The 27660-nt window shown below is 42.4% G+C and overlaps 1 protein-coding gene across 5 annotated transcripts in view; it reads right to left on the reverse strand.

Annotated features, from left to right (window-relative positions):
* Nucleotides 1-3828: 3828 nt before the first annotated feature.
* CNTN6 (contactin 6) overlaps nt 3829-27660 on the reverse strand; it is a 130338-nt gene continuing 106506 nt past the window's right edge. For all 5 annotated transcript variants that reach the window (XM_051788642.1, XM_051788640.1, XM_051788641.1 and 2 more), the window contains 12 exons: nt 21559-21686; nt 18584-18759; nt 18125-18242; nt 17155-17313; nt 16912-17061; nt 13100-13170; nt 10759-10993; nt 10139-10254; nt 9444-9630; nt 6159-6271; nt 5383-5551; nt 3829-4734 (listed from right to left, as the gene is read on the reverse strand). In XM_051788642.1, coding sequence (XP_051644602.1) covers nt 4631-4734; nt 5383-5551; nt 6159-6271; nt 9444-9630; nt 10139-10254; nt 10759-10993; nt 13100-13170; nt 16912-17061; nt 17155-17313; nt 18125-18242; nt 18584-18759; nt 21559-21686 — 1726 coding nt within the window. In that variant the 3' untranslated portion in view covers nt 3829-4630. The remainder of the gene's footprint in view (nt 4735-5382; nt 5552-6158; nt 6272-9443; nt 9631-10138; nt 10255-10758; nt 10994-13099; nt 13171-16911; nt 17062-17154; nt 17314-18124; nt 18243-18583; nt 18760-21558; nt 21687-27660) is intronic.

The following is a 27660-nucleotide window of genomic DNA, read 5'->3' on the forward strand; positions in this document are numbered from 1 at the left end:
TGGAAAACTTGTGTTGGACTTTTCACTGTGGGTCTGAACGTGTTGTGCAGAAAGAAGGAGGTGATGAAAGCCATGGAGTTGTGCCCAACATGAGTGGGAATGCAGCAGGGATGGGCACAGGTGGTGGGGATGGGCTGAAGGGAGGTTTCAAGCTTTAGTGCAATAATTAATAGATGTGCTCTGAGCAGGTCGGGGTCACAGCAGCCCTTTCTGGCAGAGCAGGGACCAGAGCCAGGCACGACAGGGCCTTAATTAACCTGGCCCACCTCCCACACCGGCTGTGGGAAGCTGGATTTGCTCAAGTGCCACAATTCCAGAGCCTTAAATGAGTCTTATAAAAAACTTCTGGTGTCCTTTTGTGCTTCAGAATTGCTCCAATTTGTCCTCTAAGGATGATGGACGTTCGTAGCTGGTTTTCAGTACTGAAATATATTGGTGTTACAGAATAGATTAAGTAAAGAAACAATAGATAACAGTGTGATTAATATGACATTTTAATTGCTACATCAGGCATATTTTCAAGTATTAAGTCCTATGAACTGATAGAATAAAGTTCATATTAAAAAAAAAACCAGAATGATTGAAGCCATTTAGAGGCCCTTGCTGGACCATGCTGTCAAAATGTCCAACTGACCTTTTCCTCGTGGTAAATTTGTCCAAGGGAGATTTTATACAAGCTATTTTAATTTGATTTCCCCACCCTCCCCCCTGGTTTTTGGATTAGATAATGGTCAGAGCAAGAGAAATGTCAAATCCTTACATATACTCTGCAGATGGCCAGGGGCCATTCTATATGAAGTCTCTGCAACTTTATTTAAATTTTTAGAGACATTTCTGAATGCATCATTTGCCACTCTTTCACATTTTCAGTTTGGAACAATTCTGGAAGTGTTATCCCTCCATTAACTCCCAGGCAGGAGCAGAAGGTGGCACGTAGGGATTGTCCCAGCTCAGTGGAGGTGGGATGGGTCACTCCCTGGCACCAGCAATGCACAGACCATGGGTAGTGCCTGTTCCTACCCGAGCTGTGCTTTGGAGAGCTCCTCATCCTTTGGAGCAGCTCAACAGTCCCCTGTTGGTATCATCACTTCTCAATCCACACTCACCCAAAGGCAAACACAGCCTTGGATTTTAGGAAGGAATTCTTCCCTGGGAGGGTGGGGAGGCCCTGGCACAGAATCCCAGAGAAGCTGTGGCTGCCCCATCCCTGGCAGTGCCCAAGGCCAGGTTGGACAGGGCTTGGAGCAACCTGGGCTGGTGGAAGGTGTCCCTGCCCATGGCAGGGGGTGGCACTGGATGGGCTTTACAGCCCCTTCCACCCCAAACCAGTCTGTGATTCCCTTTTATTGTGGCTACACCTGGACAGGCACTTGAGACATCAGATTTGGGAGCCCTGAGATGCAGCAGCTTTTTGCCACTTCAAGGGAAATTGTGAGGGATGATCCTTGGAGGGGATGAAAACCATTGGTTTATTCAGAACAGGGCAAGTTCTGCCTTATCTTTTGACCAGGGAAAGCAAAGGGTTGGAAATGTGTTCCCTAAAGGGACAAAAACCCACGGAGGGGCTTGAGGAGGGAGCAGAGATCCCCCAAACCTCCCTGAGCAGGTGAATTCTCCCCTCCACACAAGCCCTGCAAATCACCAGGGGGGAATTCTCTGTGACTGAGGTGCATTCACATATTAATACAATCTTTTTCCACATTTACAACCCATTTATTCCTAAGTGTGATTTAGAGCTCGGTGTCAAGTCGTCACCAGGGCAGAATTCCAACGGCACGCTGGAAACACAGAGAGTTTCTGCACTTCAGGATAATGTTGATTTAGGGGCTGGTGCAATAGCCCACATGGGCTATTTTATTTAGTTTCTTGCCATTCCTATTCAGAAATTGCCCCATAAAAAAGGGAGAAGGCGTTAAATAAAGTTTAAACGCTCATAAATCTCAAAGAAACATCATGTTTGGAGTGAAGGGAAACGTTTGGATAGACTCAAAATTGCTTTTTTCATGGAGAAATATTTTGTTGATGTGTTAAATTTAAAAGGAAAATCTCTGACTGTGAGTTTCTTTCATTTTTTGATACTTTGCTTGGGTTATCAAAAGAAAATAGGTATTACTGTTCCAGCTCTTTGAAAATTTTGGCTGTGATTTGATCTGGGGCCTCTGAAGTGTGGTGATTTTAGATCTGATGCCTCTAAAATCTGGTAGAACTGGGCCCAAGTTTTCCTAATTTGGGTACCTTTGAGTGGAGTGTTTAATTCATCTTCCTGGTTGCTAAAAATCAGGAGCACTGCAGAGTTTTTTGTTTGACTTCTTCCACAGTTTTCATTTTGTCTTCTGGTTTGAGGGGATTTGTGCTGTTCCTATTTCTGCAGTTTTTCCTGCAACTATGAGTGACAAAACTACTTTTTGACCCTTTTTCTTCCTTTTTAATGAAGGCCATCTGAACTCTTCCAGCATCAGCTGCTTTAATAACATTTTCACATAACATGGAAAGCTGGAATTCCACTGCTTTGGGCAGCTCAGACTCAGTTTTGTCCTGGTGAGGCACCAAAAAAGAACTGGGGAGCTGAAGGGAAGAAAATGAACCTGCACAAGTTAGAGGGGTACAAGGATTTAGGGAGGATGGGTTGACATTATAGCAATATTTAAAGGATATTCAAAAATATAAATAAATATAAATAAATATAAATATATTTATACAAATATAAATATTAATTTTAAATATAAATATTTTTAAAATTCTCCTAAAGAATATTTGGAATTCCTCTCCTGAGGCAAAATATTCACTTGGAAGGCCTTTTGAAGGGAGTTCAGCAAGGGAATAGCTTCACTCATGTTCTTGGTGTTCCTCGATTACTCCTTCCTTTCCAAAGGGCTGCTCCCATGGGAGTAACAAAACAAACCTGATGTAAAAATGATGAGGTTAAAGAGCCCGATTTGGCTCCTCCAGAGTGAGAAAAGGACCTCAGTGCTGCTCAGAGAACAGAGCACAGATCTGAAGAAGCGATTCATTGTTTGCTTCCACCGCCAGGAAAAAATGTTTTTACTTCATTAAGGTATTACCAGGATTTTTAATGCCACATCCACTTCTTTCTAAATCATTCTCTTCTTTTGAGAAAGCTGTGTTAAACCTCTCCCTAATAACTCCTGTGATTATGATCTTTGCAGAAATCCCAGAGGACAGGCTTCTAAAAGTGGCGTTTTATTTCCAGAGCCTCCTGGTAATTAAGCATCTCTCAGACCTTCTGTATTCAGCTGCATGGAACTACTCTGCAGAAAATCTCTTTTCACTCGAATAAAAAGATGTTTTGTGTAAACTTAAGGGAAGGATTTCAGTTCTGTTATGAAATACAAGAGTTTTAGGCTCAGTTTAATGAAGGAAAATAAAGTGTACTCTTTGCTTAATGGACACAAGGAGGTCTGTGAGTGAACAAAGGTCCTGCTGGAGACCTGATGGAAAGGGGTGATATAAAAAGCTCTTTTAAACTCAAACAAATAATTATCACCTCTGTAAAATGCGTGGGGATTATTGAACATCATCAGATGTAAGTGATCTTAAAGGTCCCTTCCAACCCAAACCATTCTGTAATTCTATGATTCCATGATTCTATGAAGTGATATTTGCTTCCTGTGGTTTTGCAATTTTTTTATCATTTTTCATTTTATTTTATTTCATTTTATTTTATTTTCCCCTGGAAGTCCAACTTATGGGGTCTGTGAGTGATTATAGAATCCTAAAATGGTTTGGGTTGGAGGGGACCTTAAAGAGGTACCAAAGTTTTGGCAGCTTCCTCTAGGAATTCACATTTTAGACTCTCTCCCTGTCAATTTGGCCTCCCACACTCATGGATAAGAAATATATTTATTATGCAGTTTGAATAATTATCATGTACAGATGAACTTCTCTTCTTTTACTCATTCACGTGCTCGGACATCACCACCCCCATTCAGAGAGATTCTTTTAAAAAATATTGGGAGGGTTAGGGTGTTATAAAAGGAGGTTTCCTTCAGGTCTGGTTCGAGGCTTGCTGATGCCACAGAAAGACTTTCTCTGGAATTCAATGGGCTTTGAGTTGGTACATTTGATTCTTTTTATTCAAGTTTCCCATTTCTATAGAAAATAGTCCAAATAATGCATTTTACAACACCCTCTCTAATGCAGATGAGTGTAAAAAGTAAACAAATAGCTTTTATTTGATTGAAAATTGTTGGGGTTTTTTAACAGGTTACATTGAAGAACAGGAGATAAATAATATCCACATCACAAGAAACTGCAACTCTCTTCTTCCCTCAGTTGTAGCAGCTTAGCACAGCCTTTCATGTTTGACACACCATTAAATGGGGTTTCAGTAAGAACTACTTGTAAAAAATTTGAGACCACCCTCCTTGTAATCCCAAATTACCTTTGGCACCGCTCCATTTAATTAATGAATGTACATTTATCCAGTCATTTCAAAGCTTATTTTCAAAAATTCATGTCACATGGATAACATTTCCTTAATGACAGACCACTTGTACCTCCCTCCCCCAGCCCCACTTGGTTCTTTACCAGGAATATTGGTCATGGTGAAGTATTAAGATAAAATCTACAGGTTTTATTGTTGAAAGTCCATGGCTGAGCTTTGCTTTAATCATGAAGGAAAAGGGGTTACAAGAACAGAACTCAACAGCAGGGTCCCAGATGCCAATATATGGTTTAGCCTTTGGAATGCTTTTGTTGCTCCAGAGCTTAAACCTGTAGAAACAGAAGCAGACAGAGGTAAATTTGTGTCAAAACTTTCTTTTTATTATGCATTCTGACATAACCATAATAATTGTCCTATTTTCAAAATATTATATTTATTTATTTATTTATTTATTAAGTTGTAGCAGCACTTCCATGGAGGGTTTGAATTATCTCCAATAATGAATATTTGCTTTTAGGAGGGGCTTGTTGCAATATATATATATATATTTATACCTATTATAAATATATATATATATATATATTATATAAAAATGCTCCATTTCTCATGAAGAATAGGGTATTTCTGGGAGCAAAGGCTGGATCTTGGGCCACCCCACCCCAGCCAAGGAGCAGAGCTGGGCTTCTCTGTCCTAGCAGAGCTCCAGAGCTGTGTGAAAGCTGCAGTTTTGACTTCTCATTTGGCAAGAAATCTCATTTCTTTTTCCTTCCCTGAGCACTATGGGCAAGGGGAGATGGAGAACCACACCAAAAACAAGGTGTTGTGCAAAATAATTTCTCCTCCACTGAATCTCAGAGACTCACCAGGAGGGAGGACACCTCTGGCCACGGGAAGGCTGTTAATCTGTTGTACTTGGAGGCACAGATTTCTTCTTATGCAACAGCATTCAGAGAGGAATAAAAAAATGTCTCACTTACTTGATATTTTTGGAATCCTAATTTCCTCACTGCTGCTGCCATCCCCACCATCGCTGACTGTTCTGATTTCTATGAGATAATCTTCTTCAAACGGGACCAGAAGTTCAGCTGAAGTGTTGTTTGTCTCCAGGATATGTGCTTTGCTGTGTCTGTTTTGTCTGTACAAAATCTAAGGAGAAGTGGAGTGGAAAACAAGAGTTATTTCGTTTATTTTTAAGTTTTAATGTTGGTTTTGGCTTTGTTTGGTTTTTTTTTGCTTGATTCTTCTGTCGTGTCCTGAAGTTTTCAGAGCACTTTCAGCATCCTGAAGAGCATTAAAAGTAATTTAGAACATGGAAATATATTCTACAGGATTTTTTGGTGGATATCACAACAGGCATTTATCCCAAATTTCATAAAATCTCACAGAAGGGTTGGAACCTTAAAGATAATCCAGTGCCACCCCCTGCCATGGGCAGGGACACCTTCCACCAGCCCAGGTTGCTCCAAGCCCTGTCCAACCTGGCCTTGGACACTTCCAGGGATGAGACATCCCCAATTTCTCTCAGCAGAGCCTGTGTTTGCTCAGAGGGACCTTCTTAAAATTAGGATTGGGAAATCCTTATCCAATACACTTGTGCTCTTCTGTAAATGTGGAAGTTGGACACACCTTTAAACAAGACCTCACTCTGCTACACCTTTTCTATCCAGAACTCATCTGACAGCTCAAGAACTGCAAATCCCTGTTTTTACAGCTATTATAAATAACTTGTCTGATTAATGAGGTAAAGACTTACTTTGTAGCCCAACACCTCTGACTCGTTCTCCATTGTCTTCACATGTTCCCAGTTCAAGCAGATTTTGGAATTTGTCAGCTTCCAGGCAATGTTTGCTGGGGGTTGACTCGGTGCTTTAAAAGAAAAAGATGCTGATAATCATAAGATACAAGTGAATATTAATTTGATAGTGTAGTTGAGTGAGCTGCTGACATGAGAGAAGCAAATGCATGGGGGATTCAAACCTAAAAGAGTGAAAAACCCACTTTCCAGTCCATCATTGCTCTTGAGTTACTCAGAATAAAAACCTATTCATAGCACAGAACCATTTGCTGTGAGGGTTCATTTTCAAAATTAGGAACAGCCTGAGAGTGTCTGACAGTTCAAGTTATATTTGATGGATTTGGTTGAAGTAAAATGTTGTTCCTGTCTGTATTTTAATATACAAGAGGGTGTTTTGCTTTGTGGGTCTCAGTAAAAGCTCCAACTAAGAGCAAACAAGATTTTCATCAGCCATGAAGTTACAAAGAGCTGCACATTAAAGCCTCCACCTGATCCAGCAGGAAACATTGTAGGATTTTATAAATTCTCAGCACAATGGGCTGAGAGGAGTTTTTCAAAGGCTTTTTGTGCCTAAGTGCCAGGGCTTTGAAAATTTGCCTACAAGTGCCTGAAATCCCGGGTGAACATGGGAGGTGGAAACTGTGCCTTTGAGCTGCAGCTCAGGTTTGGAACATCATCATCTCCTGCTCTGTGCTGTGTCCTCCTGGACCTGTCAGGGAGGAGGGTGGCACTGGGGGGGGATGGGGTTACAGGAAATAAGGAGTTGAACAGAATTAAAAATAGGGGGAGAGATTTGGAGAAACACATTCTGAGCATCCCAGCCCTGACTCCAAAATGCTCAGCTTCTGGAATCGTTCTCTTCTCCCTGCGGTTCCTATAGTTGATGATTAATAGATGCAACTTAGAAAACACTGTTTGGGAACATTCCACAATTTCTTTCATTTTTCATGGACATAAAATAAACTGGTGGAGCCTGCTGGTTCGTATCTCTCTGCCTCGTGATGGTGGAGAAGTTTAATCCATCCCACTGGAAGGGAAAGGAGGTGTTGGTGAAGCTCCCAGGTGAGTATCCATGGATGTCCTTCCATCAGCCACACTGCCAGTGTGGGACAAAGATTCCTTTTCATTTTGAGGGCATTTATATCCATTCACATAGATAAAATAACAAATTTGTTTAAGTGTTGCTTCAAACCTCTTCATTGCTTTCAGCGAATGTTTTGTATAAGGAATTGGAGAGCAAAATAATCACAAGAGGTAAAGAATGTCAGATGCTTCATTGTGCTCTGAAAAGTCTTGAAATCACTCCAAAATGGGGGAATATTGCCTTGCTCGAAGCTCTTTAGCATAGAAATTTAAAGACATCTTAATTTGTGGTCTTTGGGCTGAAAAACCACCCCAGGAGGATTTTCAAAACAAAATTACCTGGGCTTTTTTTAAGCCAGGAAACAGAATAAATGGTAACACAGCACTTCCCCAAATCCATAGTAATATCCTCAAACAGAACCACAGCAAACAGGTCTAAGATTAGCAGATCATTTCCTCAATTAATTTCTTGTAATCAACATCATCAAGGAATAATAGGAGTGTCAAGTATCTGCTTAAGTTTATTAAGTTAATGAAGTTCCTCTCATGGTTTAGGTTACACTCGGCTTTATTGCTGCACTGAGCTGAGCTTTATGCAGGCAAAATATCTCTAATATCTGTAAAATATAGATATATTGCAGGAATATATTTGTAAGGCAAAAGGAAAAGCAAAGGAATTTCTGAACTCCACAAGTAAAGAAGCAGAAGGGAACAGCTCCTAATGGAGTTGTGTGTCCATGGAAGGACATCAATTCCACTCGCCTGAGTAGTTTTAACTTAAACCAGGATGTCAACTTAGACCTCAAATTGATCTTAGATAAGTATGTTTCAATCAGAATTGCACCTATCTGGCAAGAAGGATCATTTCAGCTTTGCTTAGTCTCTGCAATAATGGGCTGCAGAGAATGTTGGGATCCTGGAGGCTGAGCAGGAAGACAGAGCTATTACTTTGGAGCTCCATCTCCTGCTGCAGATGCACATTGTTTGTATTCTCCTGACATATTATCTCATATTGAAAGTGCTTGCATCTCGCAGAGACAGAGCTTAAAAATTTAATCTATATATTTAAATATTAAAAAGGTTATTTTGACTTTAATTTTTAAATGAACCATTAGCACGAGCCCGAATTTGACAGCAGATAAAGTCGATGTAAAACAAAAGCAAATTTATTCCTTCTATGTCTTGTCATTCCACTACCTTGTCTTTAACTTGTCTTTCTTATGCACAGAGGAATAGAGAGAAAAAATTCCAGAGATGAGTTTATTTTCACTGAGAAATGGACTGTGAGAAGATTCATAAAATGACAGAATTTTTGGGGTTGGAAGGGACCTTAAAGACCATCTCATTCCACCCCCTGCCATGGGCAGGGACACCTCCCACTATCCAAGGCTGCTCCAAGCCCTGTCCAACCTGGCCTTGGACACTTCCAAGGATAAGTTCTCTTTGAGTCCTTAAGAAATATCTTCTCTGGCTTTATTTGGATTTATTTTATTTACATTAAAGATGTTTTTGTGGTAATTAAAAGTCAATTAATTAATTTTACAAGTTGTTTCTTGTCCTGCACTTGGAGTAATAGCCTGGAACAGCACATAGACAAAAGGAAAACCGGTGAAAGCTGGGAGAAATATTTCCCTTTCATGCAAAAGGGTTGATCAATTGTTTGCTGGGAAAATATAGTCCAAGGAAAAAAAACACAGCACGAGGTTTGTTTCTACAATTGCAGAAAATCTTAAAAAAATAATGATTAAATAGCATTTATATGAATTTATCCCTTATGCTGCCCTCTGTAATGCAGTTTAGAGGTCTCAAAAAAACTCTGGATTTGGAGCATTCAACAGTTTTTTTTAAAAAACCCAAACCAGCATATTCTCACACCCAAATTTATTGTTTGGCCTGTGGAACATCTTTCCTTCATTGACTCTGCATGACTTTGAAATCCCCTGAAAGCAAGTCTCCTCTATCCCAATGGAAACGGAAATCCTTCCTGATGGAAGGACAAGAGGAAACTCATTTCTTAGCCACGGATTTTGTTGTTTGATTTTATGATGAAGTTTGGGATCCAGTTTTCTTTTATATTGAAACATTGGACAGGGATGAGCTGAAATGTCACCGCCACACCCGGGACTTTGGGACACTCATTGCACCAATTAAAGTACTCACGTGATTTTTTGGTGGTGACATTCACGGGGGGGCTGGAGGGCCCTGTCCCTGCAGTGTTGTAAGCCCTGACTGTTGTAAAGTACAATGTGTTAGCTCTCAACCCCGTGATGTTTTTGGCTGTTACATTCCCGCTGACTCTGACTTTCCCGGCTGTGCTTTCCTTGAGGTCGTCTGTCCAATATAAAACCTGGAAAGTGAGGACAAAGAGCAGGCAAGTCATCGTTTCCCAGCAACTAGAGGTGTGGCTGGGAAGCAGACATGGTGACAGGGAAGATTTCAAGGAATACAGGACCTTTTGTACTCAAAACTAGCGGGGTATAAAACCTGATGGGTACCTGAGCACCTCTTGGTCCTCAGACAACATTATGGATTTGGGAGAGGAGCTCTGATTTGGGAATCAAGAGGAAGTTCTTGCACAGTATCCCTCAAAATACTAAACTTCTATGGTATCCCTCACAATGGGATACTAAACTTCAATTAATCTTGAAGTTTTCATTTATATGACAGAAGTTCTGGGCCAGAGCTGCAGCCCCGGGCTGGAAATGCTCCTGATTATCTCAGGTGAGATATTGCTACTGAGAATCAGGGGAAGAGCTCCACTGTCCATTGGCTTGGAAGCAAGGGATGAAGGACCAGAATGCCAAGGTGGGCAGGAGAGGGCCACGTATGAGGGGTCAGCCCCACCCCAGGCTCACCTCATAGCCCAACACCCTGCCCGTGTGCCGGTTCCACGCCAGGGGCTGCCAGGACACCTCCACCTCCGCCGCCGACACGCTCAGCGCCGACACCGCCACGGGAGCAATCTGAGGCTCTGGGACACGGGGAGAACACAGCTGGTGGGACGTGGGCGGTGTTAAAGGGAGGGAGAGTCAATGCAACAGGAAGAGGTGTTGGGGAGCAGCAGGCAGAGGCTCAGGAAGCCTGGTGCAATCTCTACTTATCGTGGAACATCGACAAAACCTGGGTTTAAAGCTGGTCTTTACCCGCCTGCTGGGCCAGATTTTCAGAGGAGATGAAAATCAGCTGCACTGAGTGGGCTGAAAAACTAGACCCTCTGAGAGCTACACCTTTGAATGTCTGATTTTTGCAGCACATTCAGCAGGAGCACCCTGGGGACAAATCATTGAGACATGCCCTCTGCTGTCAATGATCCTGAAAATCTGCCCATGGCTTTTTTTACTTCCATTTCCCATCTTCTGTTTCATGTCTCTTGTCAATATTCAATAAGCAGGCTTAAACAGGCTCCCTAAATCCCTGATCACGTCTGGGACCCACTGGTGCTACACAACCACTACTAATTGGAGTAACACATTACCATCTTCTCCTGAGTAGATGATGGATACGGAGCTCAGGGTCCCTTCTCCCTCGTCGTTGTAGACACCAACTTTCACTTCGAAAGGGAACAGAGGTGTGATGCTCTCGTTCCTATAAACATATTTGCTGGATTCCACCGAGGCCACGGCTGCTTTTGTCCAGGTGGCAGAGCCCAGGGGCCGGAACATGACGATGTAGCCAAAACCTTCCCCGTTCTGGAGTTCCTCCGAAACCGGCTGCGGTGACAAGGTGGGCAGTCAATAAATGTTTGCAATTATACACTGTTTTAATTGAATCTTCATTCTCTGACTATATTTTCCCGGTATTGATTTAGCTGACTGTGCCTCAGAGAAGATAATAATGTTTGCTCCATCAGTCAATGTAATATTGAAACAAAAATCAAAATTATAAATCTATCGAGGCAATCAATTCAGAAACAAAAGATCTGATCAGCTCCTTTAAAGTGATTCTCTTTCAGGCATGAAGTTTGCAAAATTAAAAGCATTTTACTCAGTACAAGTTGAAGCTGGGGGGTTTTTTCCCCCCCAAAGGAGTATAGGAATGCTAATTTTAAATAAATGATTTTAGAGGCAAAAAAGAATTGGGAAAGGAGCAAATGTACACACAGAAATATGTGTCAGCTGTATAATTGCTGCATATGAGTACAGTACTTATGTCTTTTTTTTTAGCAAAGAGAAAGTCTCAAGTGCAGGGCCACATTCTTACTTAAGTTTTTAGAACAGAAATGTTACTGTAAGGCAACATGGCAAAATGAATGTTTCCATTAATAAAACCTCATGTCAAGATATTTAGGAATATCTCATGCTGAACAGGCAATTACATCAACACCGTGTCCAGCATGAGCTTCATTGTTTGCATGAGACTTCCACATTGGCTTCTCAAAGCAAGGGAACATTTATGAAACAAAGCCAGCAGAGTTTCTCAGTAAAACTTCATTTACTTCAGATGCTTGCATCAGAGTGAGGGGCATGGAAAAACAGGCATGGAAAATGGTGAAAAAAAGAGAGGAAGACAGAGGGGCAGAGCCTGGTTTTTGTCTCCAACCCCTTCTCCTTCAGAGAAACTCCTGGGAGCAGGAATGAGGTAAGAACCTCAGAAGTTTTCAGAGCAATTATTTTATTCTTTTCTCCATAATTTCCTTCTAATTCTAATAACAACTCACACGTAACACACGTGTCTTTCCTTAAGTGTTTTACAAACATTGATTTCCCCGATATGCTCTTTTCCATCTCTTTTCCAGCCCTGAGAGAGTTAAGTGTGAGGGAGGATGGTGCCCTGGGGATTTATAAGAGTTCAAGTTACTTTCTAGAGCATTTAATTTGTTTCTGAGGCTTCTGTGACCTCGGATTTAATCAAGATGCTTAGTGAGTGCATCACAGAAAGCTGAGAGTTGTGTTCAGCGTTGTTAGCTGGGCATAATTAGTATTTCTTCTGACTATTTTTTGTGACACACTGTGGAGTCCAACAGGATAATTTGATTGAGATCTCTCAGGCTGTTTTTGATTTTCATGTTCTTTTGCTCCCAAAGAGTAAATCAGTAGAGGAGAAAATGGAAAAAAAAAAAAAGAAAAAGAGTGAAAATGCAGATGGAGGAGAACTTAATCCAGGAAAAGTGAAGTTTCACTGTTTGCAGTGTGTGGGGAGGGGAAAACATTGGCAGTGACATTTATCTAGTGGGGATTATTTTTTCTTTTGATCTGATTTTTTTCTGTTTGACCAAGCACCTGTCCCATCAGCTCCCAGAGGCTGCCTGCCTTCATCCCCACTCCTGTGGGAGCTGCTGGCTGGCTGGACAAGGAGGGTTCCTTCCCACACCACTCACTTTGCACCCTCTGAAATGACCTGTGTTCACCCTTTGCAACTTGTATGGTATTAAAGGTTCTAAAAATGTGTATTCTTTCCTCTCACTGGAGTGCTAGAGAATTAAAGGGCTCATCTCCTTTAACACATAATAGGATATGTCTTGTCAGCACAGTGTTCCAGAATGGGAAACATGTAAACAAAAGTAGGAAAAATGTAAATGCAGAAAATGGCCAAGCAGATTAGTGTGTTAAGCACCTCCTGTACAATGGAGATAAGAGGGTTATACAGACTTCTAAACATCTTTACAACATGCCCCTTAAACTGTTTATTTTTATAAATTGTTGGCTCTAAAGCAGCAAACTTGCTGTATATCTTACAGGCTGCTTTCTCTCCACATGCAGGGGGAAATCCAAGCTCAGCCACAGCCAGTGACCAAAAAAGCCTTTGGATTTCAGCAGGGCTGTGATTTCACCCACATTCTCCCCCATTAGCCAGCTTAGGTTAATTGAGCTAATTACCTCCCATGTGATGACCAGCTCGGAGCGGCTCCCTCCTCCTCCACTGATGGTTGTTGGTGCCACCACAGGAACTGGGGAAGAAAAGATGCTGGTGCTTGTGACTGGTTCCCCAAGGCTCAGGACTGGGGCTGGTCCTGTTTAATAACTTTATGGATGATCTGGTTCCCCAAGGCTCAGGACTGGGACCACCATGTTTAATATCTTTATGGATAATCTGGACAAAGGGGTCGAGTGCCACCCTCAGTGATTCACAGGTGGCACTAAGCTGGGTGGGAGTGTTGCTCTGCTGGAGGGCAGGAAGGCTCTGCAGAGGGATCTGGACAGGCTGGATCCATGGGATGAGACCAGTGGTCTGAGATTCCACAAGGTACAGCACTTGCATCCCAACAGCCCCATGGAGCACTCCAGGTTTAGGGAAGAGAGGGTGGAAAGCTGGGAAAGGATCTGGTGGGGGTGCTGGTCACCAGCAGCTGAACATGAGCCCAGGTGGGCAAGAAGGCCAATGGCACCTGGCCTGGATCAGGAATTGCGTGGCAGCAGGAGCAGGGCAGGGATTGTCCCTCTGTGCTGAGGCCACACCTCCGTGCTGTGCTCTGGACAAGGTGGTGACCAGTCAAAGGTTGGACTGGATGATTCTGGAGGTCTTTCCAGCTGGATGATCAGAGCCTTTCCCAGCTCACATGCAGCTATTCCACCTTCCAACAGGTAGAACAGGGATTCCACTGCATAACAGCCTGTTTTAAATGAACTGAAATTATGTTTACACATTTTCAAGTTTCTAAGGCTGAAGCCACAGATGTATTTGATACATGAGTACCCTGGTTCAAAAAATTAATTAAAGAAGCTTGGAGCATCAAGTATCTGACATTATTATGCCTCATCAACTAATTGGCAAAATGATGTTCCATTCAGACTGTAGCTGCAACACTACTGATTTACTAATTATGCATTTGTTCGGTAAACACGTTGTTGGAGCAATATATTAATTTTTTTTAATTGGTTGGATGCTTTTCTTAGGAAATTCAAAGCTCACACTTTGCTTTATCCTTCTCCCCAGACTGTAAGGGACACAAAGTTGGTTGTTTAGAGCTTGATCTCCCCAGCACTGCCCCAGGTGTTTGGCACCAGAGGTACAGGCTTGAGATCAGGCTCTGTGTTGGTGTTGGAGGCTGAAGGGGTTTCTCATCACCCCAAAGGCTCTTGGTGGAGGGACAAACAGACTCTCAGCATTTCCTGCCTCTTACTCTTCCCTGGGAGAGTTCAAGCCCAGGGTGGATGGAGCTCTGAGCAACCTGGGCTGGTGAGAGGTGTCCCTGCCCATGGCAGGGGGTTGGAACTGGGTGATCTTTACGGTCCCTTCCAACCCAAACCATTCTATGATTTTGTGATTCTATGATATCATGTTTATTGTCACCTGCTAGAGAAGTACGAAAAAGGAGGACAACCCTGGAGCTGGCAGAGACAGGAACCCTCCATGAGACATTTGGACTGGTGCCATCTCCAAAGCCTTGGTGCTGCCTTTAGAAATTCCATGATTGTTCTGTCAACCCCTTTATTCAGCTCTCACCGTCTAAAATCCTGATGTGTGGAGTCAGGGCTGAAGATGGGGCAGAAATAGGTGGGATATTTGTGCCTCTGAAGCTTTTTCAGAGATTTTGGCAAGTTTGGCCATATCTGCTTGTCTTTCCCTTCCACCCACCCAGTGTTAGCCCAGCTCCAGGGGTGACAACAAAACCAACACCTGAAGCTCACAGAAAGTGATGTCAACCCGCTATCATTCTAGATTCCAGTTTCCACATATTCCAGATTCCACATGTAAAACTTTATCTGATTTCCCCCTCTCTAGAAATGCAGGAATTTCAGGATAGTTTTGCTGTGCAGCCACAGAAGCAAGTGTAAGTGCAAACAGTCTGGGCTCTCTTGGAGGGTTTTGTCACTCACAGTCAATGTCTTTGTGCACATCAGAGGCAAATAATCTCAGACTGACAAGAGCTGCATTAAAAAGGCAAAACAGACTTTCAAGCCTTGTGTTTCCCTGTTTCATGATCCAACTGATGCTCAATTAGCTCATGTGTTAAATGTGTTCAGTACTTACTACATTTGCATGGGGGAAATTTTGTACCACTGCTCAGTGGAGCCTCAACTGGGTCAGAGTTGAGAAACAGATGAAAATTCACAGCTGAATGCCCTGACAGAGGCTCAATTAATTCACAGCTCCATTTTAATGAAATGAACAGTGGCTCATTTGCATCCACAAATCTACTAATGCTCTGATTTCAGCTGGCAAAATTGTTATTACAACAGTGAAGCTCAAATTCACCCTTTCCTGGCCAGCTGTTTGCTGTCCCCACTGTCCTACTGCTTTCAGTCTCCTGTTCTGAGTAAAAAAATAAGATAATTGCACAGCAATGGTTTGAGACAGAGTTATTTACAGCAGTGAAGGGGTTAAGCAACTAAAACCTGAAGAGAGGTTTGCTCTTCCTTTTGTTAAACTTCAGACAGTGTTACACTGTAAGGAAATAATGTTCCTTGTGTTATTGCCATGATAAATAATACGAATTTTGTTGTTTCTTTCTCTTTGTAGCCCTAACCCTGTGAATCCCTCTAATAAAAAAGAAATACATTAAAAAAAACTTTAAAAGTTGAAAGCTTTTACTGACTTTATAGCTGGTTTTGAATATCACATTTTACAAAGCCCCTGGTAACAGCAAGAAAGACTAATTTGGGCTTCATGTGATGGAGAATATATGTCTGTGATAATCTGTTGGGAAATTTAAGAAATCTGACCCCTCTGGAAGGTGGGCCTGCCCATGGCAAGGGGTTGGAACAAGGTGGTTTTTAAGGTCTCTTCCAACCCAAACCATTCTATGACTCTACTTTGAGAAACAAATAGATCCCCTTTTCTAAGGAAAATGTGTTTTCTTCTGTATGAGGTACAATACTCCATTTTGAGTCCTGTCCTGAAATGCAAACTTCAGAGCTTGGCAAGTGAGAGAAACAGAGAAGAAAAAGTGGATTGCAAAAGCTGCTTCCGTTTTACTGCTTTCAACCCTATAAACACTGATTTTAGAGGTGGGAGAGGGTTGATAAGCAGGGGGCTGGAGAAACATTAAACAGACCAAAGGTTTGGGCTTCAGATAAATTGTGCCAAACTGAGCGGGTCAAAGGACTGACCCTGTCAGTCACCCAAGAATGAGTCTGCTTCCCATGAGTTGCCAAGTTCCAGAAGATAAATGGGTAGAGGTTAGACAGATAGTAAGGATCTCACCCTGGAGCCAGTGGGATTTGGATGCTCTAAGTCATTTCCTCCAGTTAAAGCCAATATCCTGCTCCTCCTGATGCTCAGATATCAAACAGAGGTGTTTGATTTCTTGTGCTGGGATATGTCAGACAGCTGATGTTATCATTTCATATGCAGGTCCCTGAGCAAGGGATAAGCTTGGTTTTAATTGGAAGAACACAAATGTTGTTCCTCAATTGCCTGAGCGAAAGGTTGTGTTCAGGTTAGGGATTAGATATATTTTGAGACATGGCAAAGGGAGGAAGCATGGGCCAGCTCCAGCCTTTAGCACAGAATGGTTTGGGTTGGAAGGGACCTTAAAGACCTCTAGTTCCACCCCTGCCATGGGCAGGGACACCTTCCACTAGCCCAGGTTGCTCAGAGCCCTGTCCAGTAACGTTCTCTAGGGGAAGTTCCCTGCCCATGGGAAATAATCCTGTAGGAATGAGTAGCTCTGCTGCAGAGAAATTCCCACATCTGGGACCTGACAATGTGTCTGGGTGGAAAAAACTGCCAGAAAGCAGGGACTTACCTGCAGCTTTGGTTTTCAGGAGAGCTGATGGTCTGCTTGGCTCCCCAATCCCAACGCTGTTGCTGGCGACCACACGGAACTCGTACTCAACCCAAGGGCTCAAATCAACCACCGTGGCCTTGTGAGTCCTGCCATTAATGACTTCAGGAGCTAAAAAACCAAACATGACAACGACAGGGGATTTTTGAGGTACAAATTGATGGTATAGGAAAAAGAATTCCGGGCAACTCCCCCATTTCTCACCTGTGGAAACCGCCTGCCATCCCACCGAGAACGGAGTCCTGGTCTGGACACTGTAGATCTGGACTGGACTGTTATTCTCTACTCCAGGCTTCCAGGATAACACAGCAGTAGTGCTAGAAACATGTTCAACTTTAACATCTTCTGGTGGACCTGGGGGGCCTGATATGATCAGCATTTTAAGAGGAAGGTATTGGGAAGAGAAGATTCGTTGCTGGAATGGGTTGGGCAGGTCTTACTTTCCCAAGCCAGTGGAATTATTCATGAAGCTGCAGTGGCATAGAAGCAGCACAATCTCTAAGTGATGGCTCCTTGCCTGTATTACATTTTTATAGGGAATGAGGGTGTGTGAGTCAGGAAAATGAATGTCTTTCGGTTGCTAACATGAAAACTACAAACAAAGGAAAGTGTTTTGTTTTTGTCTGGCAAAGAAAGTTACTCAATGTGTCTGTTGTTGAACCATCCAGCATCCTCAGAATTCCTATTGAATTCAAACTGAGGTTTAGGGAGAATGAAGGATGGGGCACTACACAGATTTCTGATTTCTCTGAGGGTTTAGAAGGTCTACCCCATCCCAGCATTTCCCTCCCTGCTGGCACTAAAAGCTGAGTTAGTTGCCCATAGAAAATATTTTTCATATTATCTCCAAACAGAGGAAAGGAATGAGGCCTCTTGATTTTCCCAACCTGCACAGGGACCCAGAGATGCCTGGAGGAAGTGAAATTAGGGGACCACATGGACCTGTGTGGCCAGAAAACGTTGCCTTCCAAAGAGCCCATGGCAGACCAGGGTTGGGTGAATACCAGGACCATGTTGGCCAAAATCTAAATCAATTTTGGTGCCAAGAGTACAAGATATAAAGCATTTAACTATTGAAACGTTGAATTGATATTGGGGTCATTCAAACAAGAGCTGATGGTAGGAATTTGGGATTCCTCCTGAAGATATATGTGTCCCCATTTAACAGACATACCTCTCACAATGATATCTGCTGTTGCAGATTGACTGTCTAGAGTTGTTTGCACCATGCACACATATTTCCCAGAATGATGGAGCTGAATATTTCTTATCATCAAATCCCCAGCAGATTCCTGGAGATACCAAAAAAAAAAAAAGGTAAACTAATCCCTCACAACGTGCTTTTCGTTCTGGGCATTTTTATAAACTGCTCAATATTAATAAAAAATTCAGCTTTTAAATTAAAATATTCATAGCTCTCATCAGTTTCTTTCATGTGGACATTTTTATTATGGCTCCACAAATAACTCAAGTGCTTTTCTGAAATTTAGGGAAGAGAAATAAATGTTTGCAGCCCTTGTAAAGAAACAGTGATTTGCCAGGCATGTAAACAGGGATGGGAGAATTGTGGTAAATATTTGTGTGGTCTGAAGACTGTGGCAAAGGGTTTCATCGAGGAGTTTGGGAAACTTACCCTTCCAATCCTTTCAAAGTGATTTATTCCTCTACTCAGCTCAATTCTCTGGCCATTGAATGACCACGTGAACACCACGGCAAGGGAGGGGTCGTGGGACACCTGGCAGGGCAGGACTATGCTTTCTCCAACTGTTGCATCCGTGTCAGAGGGTGGAATAGTGATCACAGTCCTTTCTGCAGAGACAAAACCCAGATCATTTTGATTAAAATGCTTATAAAAATAATAGATCTTGAAGGATTGGCCCAAATGTTCCATAATAAAGGAAATTATCTCTAATACAGTGATGATGTCAGAACACTCCTGCCTGTGGGTAGCCCATTGCTTTGCCAGTACCAACCCAAGGAGCCCTGTGTGCCTCTAAGAGTGAGCAGATGTCCAGGGCAACATTCTAAATTAGTCATATTTTACTTTGCAAACCCATAATCGATAGTTATGATTTCAACTCAGAAAGTACAGACCTCATTAAGACTCTTAAAAACATCTTCAAACTTGAAAATCTCTCCTGAGCAGAAACTGCAGCAAAAGCAAAATTGCTGTTCATCTTCACCTCCTTTATACATGGCCATCCTTAATCTATATTAATGTTAGTGGTGCTTTACTACACAGCACTGCTTAGGTTACAGCTTCAAAGATACTTTCCTAGGCAGGAAAACTATTTTTTGGATCATTTTTAACCCATTACACTGAGAAACAAGCTTGCAGCTCTTATTAAGGGAAGTATTAACTCGCTGAAGGGGAAAGAAATGGGTTTATATGGCTTCACTTGTGTTGATATGACTGGCAGGCAGATTAGAGATAACAACCACTTTGTTGTAAGCAATTCCCTTGGATAAAGCTTTTGTGTGTGAAAGTGTTATAAAATAGGGAGAATTTAGACACCTGTATGAAATGAGAGCAGAATCCTTTCAACAATATTAATTTGTTCTGAAAATAATGTGAGAGGGGGAGAAGAAAATGTGCACGGGCTGTATTAGTTCAGTGTCATCACAGCTTAACTCTGTGTCAGAAATCCTCAAATCCTAGGCTGGGTTGGATTAGAAAGGACCTTAAAGCTCATCCAGTTCCACCTCAGGGACACCTTCCACCAGCCCAGGTTGCTCCAACCCAGCCTTGGACGTTCCAGGGATGGGGCAGCCACAGCTCCTCTGGGCAACCTGTGCCAGGGCCTCAGGAGTTTGGTTTTCCCAAGGCTGTGGTTCCAAAGGGTTGGGACAGGAAGGGGATCCAGCCCCTGACCTTCAAACCTCTTTTCAATCACACTGTCCCCAGCTTTGAGGTCACAGATTAGTGTGTGAGTGGAGGTAGAAACTTCCAGGGTTTCTTCCCAGGATCTGGGCTGCTCTGGTCACTGGGTGAGGGACTGGATGGCAGGGGGTGAGTAGAAACAAGGGAGAATGTTGCATTTTCTTCTAATTTTAAAAAGAGAACAGGATCTCACTAGTTTGGTGACATTCAGTGATATAGCAGAGATATACTTGATGCACTCATCAAGAAACATTTTCCAAGGGAAACAAAGAAAGAATTTGTCTGATTTGTATTATTAGGGACAAATTAGTTTGGGGTTTTTGGTGTCATCCAGAGAGTGTCTGAGGTTCCCCTTGTGAAGCTCAGACTTGGAACACCCAGATTTCTCTGCACACTCTGATTACTCTTCACAGCCTTGTCCTCACTGTGGCATCTCCACCAGGAGCTGAGGACAAGGTCTGCAGAGATGCTGTGGCCTCAGAGGATTGCCTTAAAGATACTCCATCATTAATTTGGAGAGATCTCTTCCTCTCCCTGGGAACAGTGTGTCACATGCCATAAATTCCAGATGATTCCAGGGCCAGGTTCTCTCTCTGTTGGCACAACTCCACTGATTTCAGCACATGCTGGCAAAAAACTCAGCTCCATAAATCTCCGATGTAGTAATTCCACTGAGGAGTGCAGGGAACTTTGAATACATAATTTTGAAAAGTATCTGGGAACTCCAGAGAAACCTCCACAAAGTTTTCTCTTCTTGCTTGTCCTCTTGTACTTCTTATTCCCACAGCTGAAAAAGAACTGCATAAATGACACTTAGAGGGAAAACATTAATTTTATTGATGGTATTATCATCTTCTTGTAGCTCTTTTTCATCCTCCTCACACTCAGTGATCCCACTGATGCAGTGTTCACTTCTGGGATATTTTCTGCTTCTTTTATGGATTTGTCTCCAAGACTTCCACCTCAAATACTTTTAAAAGCTTCTTAAAAGCTCTTGGTTCTGTGTTATCTATCTTGCTTAGCAACAGCAGACATGCATTACATGGCAAATCTCATTCCAGAGGAGAAAAGAGAGAAGATGTTGTGAGTGCTGGAGGTGTAATAAAGACTTCTTCCACAAAGAATAAACAACTCAATGAGCAGCAATAAACTTAATTTGCACATTAGATATGCTTTTCCAAGTTCTGACATTTCAGTTGAAAATAATGCTGAAGCAATGAGGCCTATAATTGAACAGCCAAAACTTCTCCAGAGGGGAAACAAAAACAAATGTTCCCTGCAAACAAGATCATTTTTATACCATGTTGTTACTCAGTGTTTTAATAAACTTCATAAATGCCAAACTAAATATTTCTTTTTTCATGTTTTAATGTAATTTTCCCATATCACTCCAATGTATGTGACATGTGAAATGGTACAGAACCTTAACAAAGAGCTGCCTAAACCCTAAACTTCTTGGTTTATTCATTGTTGGCTGTGCTGTGGCATCATCTCAGATCACCCCTTGTGCTGCATCAGTGCTAATTGATCTTTCAGAAGATGAGTATGGAAAAGATTTCCCATCACCAGATGCAGCAGGCTGGGGAGGAGTTCACCCCTGCAGGCCACAGTAACTCTGAGAGCGCTGAAAACAAGAACATTAAGGAAAAAAGAGAGTTATAAGTTCGAATCACAGAGTGGTTTGGGTTGGAAGGGACCTTAAAGCTCAAAAGAAAATCCCAAAGTACCTTTCACCACCAGGTTCCCTGAATTCCTGGCAGCTCCAAACTGGTTTGTTGCCACACAGGTGAACACTCCAGCGTCTGCCCTGGTGATGTTGGAGAGCCTGAGGCTGCCATCCTCCAGGAACACCACCCTGGGGAAAACAAAGAGAGGAGAACCATGGATTCACAGCATGGTCTGGGTTGGAAGGGACCTTAAAGTCCATCTCATCCCACCCCCTGCCATGGGCAGGGACACCTTCCACTAGCCCAGGTTGCTCCAAGCCCTGTCCAACCTGGCCTTGGACACTTCCAGAGATGTGGAAACCACAAATTCTCTGGGCAACAAGAGAAAACCAGAGTAAAAAACCAGACTTCTGTTAGATGAAAATGTCACAGTGCTTTTAATATCAAAATGTTTCCATTTTTTTTCTCTCCTCCAGCCAGCTGAATATGTATCAACCAATTTTCACCTCTGCTTATTATTGATTTCTGTATTAGCAATGTTATATTGAAATGCTGGGATTGATCACTAACTGTTCCAACTGGCTTTTGAGCAGCAAAATCCAGAGTCTCCAGAGAAAGAAGGAAGACTCAACTTGTTATTTAATTGTGCTTTATTTTACCAAGGGAGCATTTTTTTTTTCAGATCCCAGTGCTCCTAAGCCTTACTAAGGTTGTGTCTGAGCCCAGTTGTCAGGGTTATTATTAAATTAAAAGATATTAACTGACTGACTGAAATGTTGAAATGACACCTCACAAGCTAGGAGCCAAATAAAATACATGATTTTCTCACAAGGTCCCCAAAACCCCTAATCAGTCACCAAGTTGTTTGCACCACTTTGCAGAATATTGGGGAAATCACATGTAATAGTAATTTCAGGACCATTCCTGGGTTTTATGGACAAAATTAATTTTTAATCTTGTTCATATGATTCTTCAAGTCCAGGAGATGCTTTAGGATGTAAGTCAGAACAGAGATTGGAATATGATTTCCTGGGATAAACTCTCAGTTCGTGCCTGGCAACTTCCAGCTGTTACACACAAAGTACTTCAGGATTTGGGGATCTTCTTCAGAACACACAGAACACATATCTTAAAGTAGAAAATTTTAAAATGAAAACTGGATTAAGTAAGCAATGAATTTTTGCACAGAAAATATCACCCTGTGATGGTTTGTTACTGTTTTTCTCAGTTCCTCATCTTCGTGTTGCACCTGATAGGTGTGGAAGTTCTTGATCAAATTTTTTCTGAGTTTAGAAGAAATTTGAGACATGAAGCTCCTGGAAGTTTTATAAAAATGGATTCAGGATCTCAGCTTCTCTTGGCACTAAACACACTCCTTAGTAGGCATAAAAAAATCTGCCCCCAACCACAGAAAAAGCTGCCTTCAAATGCCTTCCTTACACCTGTCAAAATCCAGCCACAAATCCATAGGAAACCAGGTTTCATTCATTCCAGCACTCACAGTAGCACTGCATCATTTTTTATATTCCTCTTTTAATTGACATTTAACTCTAAACCAAGGATCCTTTTACAAAATAGAAAATATCTCATTCATGCATCACAGCTTGGGTATTTAATATTTATTACTAACAGCATAAGATTGGGTGATGTAATGAATTATTAAAGGAAATGAACAATCACAGGAGCAGAAGTCGGAGCTGGAAGTAGAATCAGAACCATTAAACACACAAAAAAACCATCACAGTGTCTCCCTGCTTTCCTCTCTGGGATTTATACACTTGTAGCTACACAAGGAACACGCATCAGACCTTGTCCAGCTTCCCAGCACACACTTCCAGCCTCTCAGGAGTGAAGAGAAGCACTAGACTGGGATTTCTGGTGGACTTTTCACTTAAATCCCCCCAGCTTCATGTCCCCCACACCCATCTGACCTTACCCTGCTGAAGGATCTGCCCCTGAGCAGGGCAAGGTGGATTTAGGAAGGAGAGAAGCTGAGATGTTCCCGTGGTTCTGGGCATGCTGTGACTGGGGTGTGGAGCTGAGAGGGAAAGGGATTTAGGCTTCAATGAAAAATCTTTGTTTCCTTGGCAATAATCACCAGGTACTGCAGCAGCTGTTAGTTTAACATTTGTAGAACGGTGAGGAAATAAGTTCAGGTTTAAAAATCCATTGTAGATCCATAATAAACTTGAGCAGAGCAAAATAGGAAGAAAAAAAAAAATACACTCTTCGATCCACTGATGTATCAACTAAATGACATTTTTTGGATAAGGAAGGATGAATGAAGCTGTGCCAGGGCAGGGTCAGGTTGGATCTCAGGGAAAGGTTCTTCCCCCAGAGGGTGGTTGGCACTGCCCAGGCTCCCCAGGGCAGTGGGCACAGCCCCAAGGCTGCCAGAGCTCCAGGAGGGTTTGGATGATCCTCTCAGAGACAGGGTGGGATTGTTGGGGTCAGGAGTTGGATTTGATGATCCTCATGGATGCCTTCCAAGTCAGGATGTTCTGTGATCCTGTGATTCTATAACATGAACCTTTCTGCTGCTGTGACAACTCTGCATCGAAACAGCACCCATGGGTGTCTCTCCTTCTTGGCAGGGGGACACACAAGGAGACACTATTCCAAAGGCAGGTTTAAACATGAAGAAATTCAAGTGTTCCACTCTGCCTCTGCCCTATTTTTTGCATTAATGATGCATTTCTTCCCGTCAGCTTTCACCAGCCACCAGAAAACATCATCAGTAGGAACTGCTGGTGATAAAACAGTGGATGCAACTGAGTGGTTGGGTAACATATGGTGTTCATCAAACAGCCTCCAAAGAGATTCGAGTGTGAATCAGCAAATGTTCATAAATTGGATACCTGAATCATAAGTTATAACGAGCCACTGTGGTGTCTTTCTCTCCATCAAATATTGATGACCTGTTATTTTTACTGTAGCTGCACCTAAAAGCTCTTAGGTGCAAATTAGAATCCAAAAGTGAGCACGAGGCAAAAAGAAAAGAGAATCTCAGTCCCCAAAAAGCTTCAATGTAGATAAATACAGAAGAAAAATGGGCTGTAAAATGTAGAATAGCAAAGGGGACAAGCTTTGAAGGCACAGGCTCTGACTGCAGCTTCAGTCAGAAGTTTAGTCATGTCTCACTCAGATTTTTCCCCTCCATCCTTCATGTGGATTTGAGCCCTGAATAATTCCCATTTTTCTAATTTATCCGCTGAGAGTGGTTTGTACCCACTCAAGGGCTGACAAAGGTGATGTTTGATCTGAAGAAATGCTGTTCTGAAACAATATTTCAATGGCTGGGCAGGCTGAGGGTGGAATGGCTCTTTCAATGGATCAAAAACAGAGCTTAGCAGAGAGAAACCACGTGCTAAGGAAAGCCTGAGAGCTCTTTGAAACAGGTCAGGCTACCTAACAACAATTAGGGATGAGCAGTAAATAAGACACTTAGGCACAATTTATCTAAGAGCACAAAGAACTCCAGAGTAATTAGTTTAGTGGGGAAGGGGATTAAAGAAAACAGAAAATAGGAAAAAAAAAAAAAGTGAGAAATTTCCAGCTGTCCTGAGGTCTGGGTCAGGAGAGGGATGAGAAACAGAGCCCGGCCAAAAATCAAGATGATACATTTCAGATGCAAGACAAAAAAAAATCCATGTGAAAAACTGCCCCGCTTGCCACGAACAACAAAATCGCCATCAACTCCCTCAAAGCCACGACTTTCCCCCCGGCTGGGTTCAGAGGGGCTGCACTTTGTCCTCTTCCATTTGTCTTTCAAATAAGGGAGCTGGGATGCAGCAGGACACGGGAATACTTCATTTAATGGGCTTTGGATCAAGCTCTAACAAATGACTTAAAAAGAAGCTGTGAAATGCTGTCTCACCTGCTGAAAGGCTTGCTGAAAACCAGCACTTTTCACAACATTTTAGGCTGTGTGAAGGCTATAGATAATAATTCTTAGCAGCTGCATCAGAAGACGAGGTGATTCCACGACAGAAAAGTTGAACTTGTCCAATACAATGCAAGGAGAGTATTTTGTCTGCCAGGAAAACTGGACTTTTCTCTATAAATAAATAAGTGCCTGTGGAGGGATGAAAAGCAGATTTGAAGCAGATCTAATGAATGCATCCCTGTGAAAGGAGGAGAAGGAAGAACTCAGGACACAGCTGTTCATAAAGCCCTGATGCAGCAAGGGATTGCTTAAGCATAAGCCTGAGTCTAGGCTGGCATCTCTGACTTACAAAGTGCTTAAATTCTTATCAGGGTTGTGCTGGTGCCTTGTGCTCCTGCCTGAGTCACACAGGGGCTGCCTCTGGGGAACAGCTCCACTAACAAAGCTGCTGAGAGGAAAAGAAGACAGAAAAATCCACTTTTGTAAATTCATAACAAGTTTCTGCCCCCGAAGGCAAATTAGGAAGACCCAGAAATATCATTCCATGTAGAGTCCCAGGATGGTTTGGGTTGGAAGGGACTTTAAAGATTATCCAGTCTCACCCCCTGCCATGAGCAGGGACACCTTCCACTAGTCCAGATTGCTCCAACCTGGCCTTGGACACTTCCAGGAATGGGGCAGCCACAGCTTCTCTGGGCAAGCTGTGCCAGTATTTTACCCTTGTCATTGTAAAAAACTTCTTCCTTATGTCTTCTTCCTTATATTTATTCTAAATCACCCTCTTTTAGTTTAAAACCATTACACACAAGCATTGAAAATCCCCTCTGAGTGACTCCACCAGCAGAATGGATGAACATCATGTGCAGGAAGGGAAAACAAACAGCCCAGCCAGGACCTGCTGGAGTCAGAACTCTGTGTGATGTTCAAAAAGAGGAGTTTGCAAAGTTAGTGCAGAAGACACAAGGCTGGGATGAAGTGAGAGCTCATTAAAATTGTCACACATAGTTTTTAAGCAGAGAACTCGAGAAATCAAGCAGGGATGATAGGTACAGCTTTTAATTAACCAGGCCAAACAAACCAGCTCCCCATGTGTTGTCTCACGTGAACAAAAGATTGTTGATGGCTATTTGCTTTGATCTTAAGAGCATGAAAGAATAATATGTGTTTAACAAGGCTGGTAGAACAATAAAATCCGAGGAAAGAAAGAGGTGGCAGGTTATTAGATTTGAAAGTGCAGCAGGGGTAGCTTTGTGCACTGCTGGATTGTGCAGCCAAGCTGGTTTTGGGAGGGGTGGGATGTTAATTCATGGATGTGAAATGCATGGATCCAGTCCAGAAAATGCCTTTGAAATCCCCACCCAAACTGGCTGAGGTGGGTTGGTGTAAAACTGGGGGTGAATGGAGCCCCAGGTTCCAGCACTGCCAGGAGGGCACCGATCTCTCCAAGGGCACAATTCCTTCCCAAAGAAAGGAAAACCCTGATACTTCCTGTGAAGATCCCCTCTCCTGGTCTCCTGGCTGCCTCTACCATCTGACACCTCCTGAGGCTGGTAAAGCCATTTGTGGCACTGAGCAGATAAAAGGGAGGAATCTGGATCTGATGAAATCAGAGGCAAAGTAATTTTTATTATCTGTAAAATCCTATTTGAAACTGTGTCTCCTCAGCCCCTTTTTGCTGCTTGAGAGCAAACCCACTCCTACTTTCTGGGCTGGGCAAAGATATATTGTTTATAAATTTCGGCAGACACAGCAGCAGACACTGAGACAATATCTGACTTGTCTAATTTTACAAAGATTGAGAGGCAGGAGAGAGGCTGAATTAAAAACTACAAAGGGAGGAAAGAGAGTGAGGGGTAGAAACAGCTCAGCTCCCAAGAGGCTCAGAATTACAGTGATTTATGCAGATGGAAATGTGAGTAAAGTTTGACTGAGTGAATGACTTGTCCCTGCTGATGACAGCCCTGGTATTTTTGAAAAGGTCCCACTGAGTCCCATCTGAGATCTGACTGTCTGTATCATATGTTAATGATCTTTGTACCTGTTTATTCTATTCTGAGGGTAATTTGTATGCTAATAGTATTGCCATTTAATAAACTATGCTTAAAAGATTTTCCTTATCTGCATGCTGATATAAATGAGCTTCAGGGTTGACTGACAATTAACTGGAAATAAAATAAATGCCATTATAATCTTTTAACTATTTGGATCAAAACAACATTACAGAGTCTTGCTGAATAGTCTTATTAAATATTTTGGAAAAGAGTACTATTAGAATT

This window comes from Manacus candei, unplaced genomic scaffold, assembly GCF_025592945.1.
Source record: "Manacus candei isolate 608988 ecotype Guabito, Panama unplaced genomic scaffold, ASM2559294v1 h1tg000025l, whole genome shotgun sequence".
NCBI classification, from domain to species: domain Eukaryota; kingdom Metazoa; phylum Chordata; class Aves; order Passeriformes; family Pipridae; genus Manacus; species Manacus candei.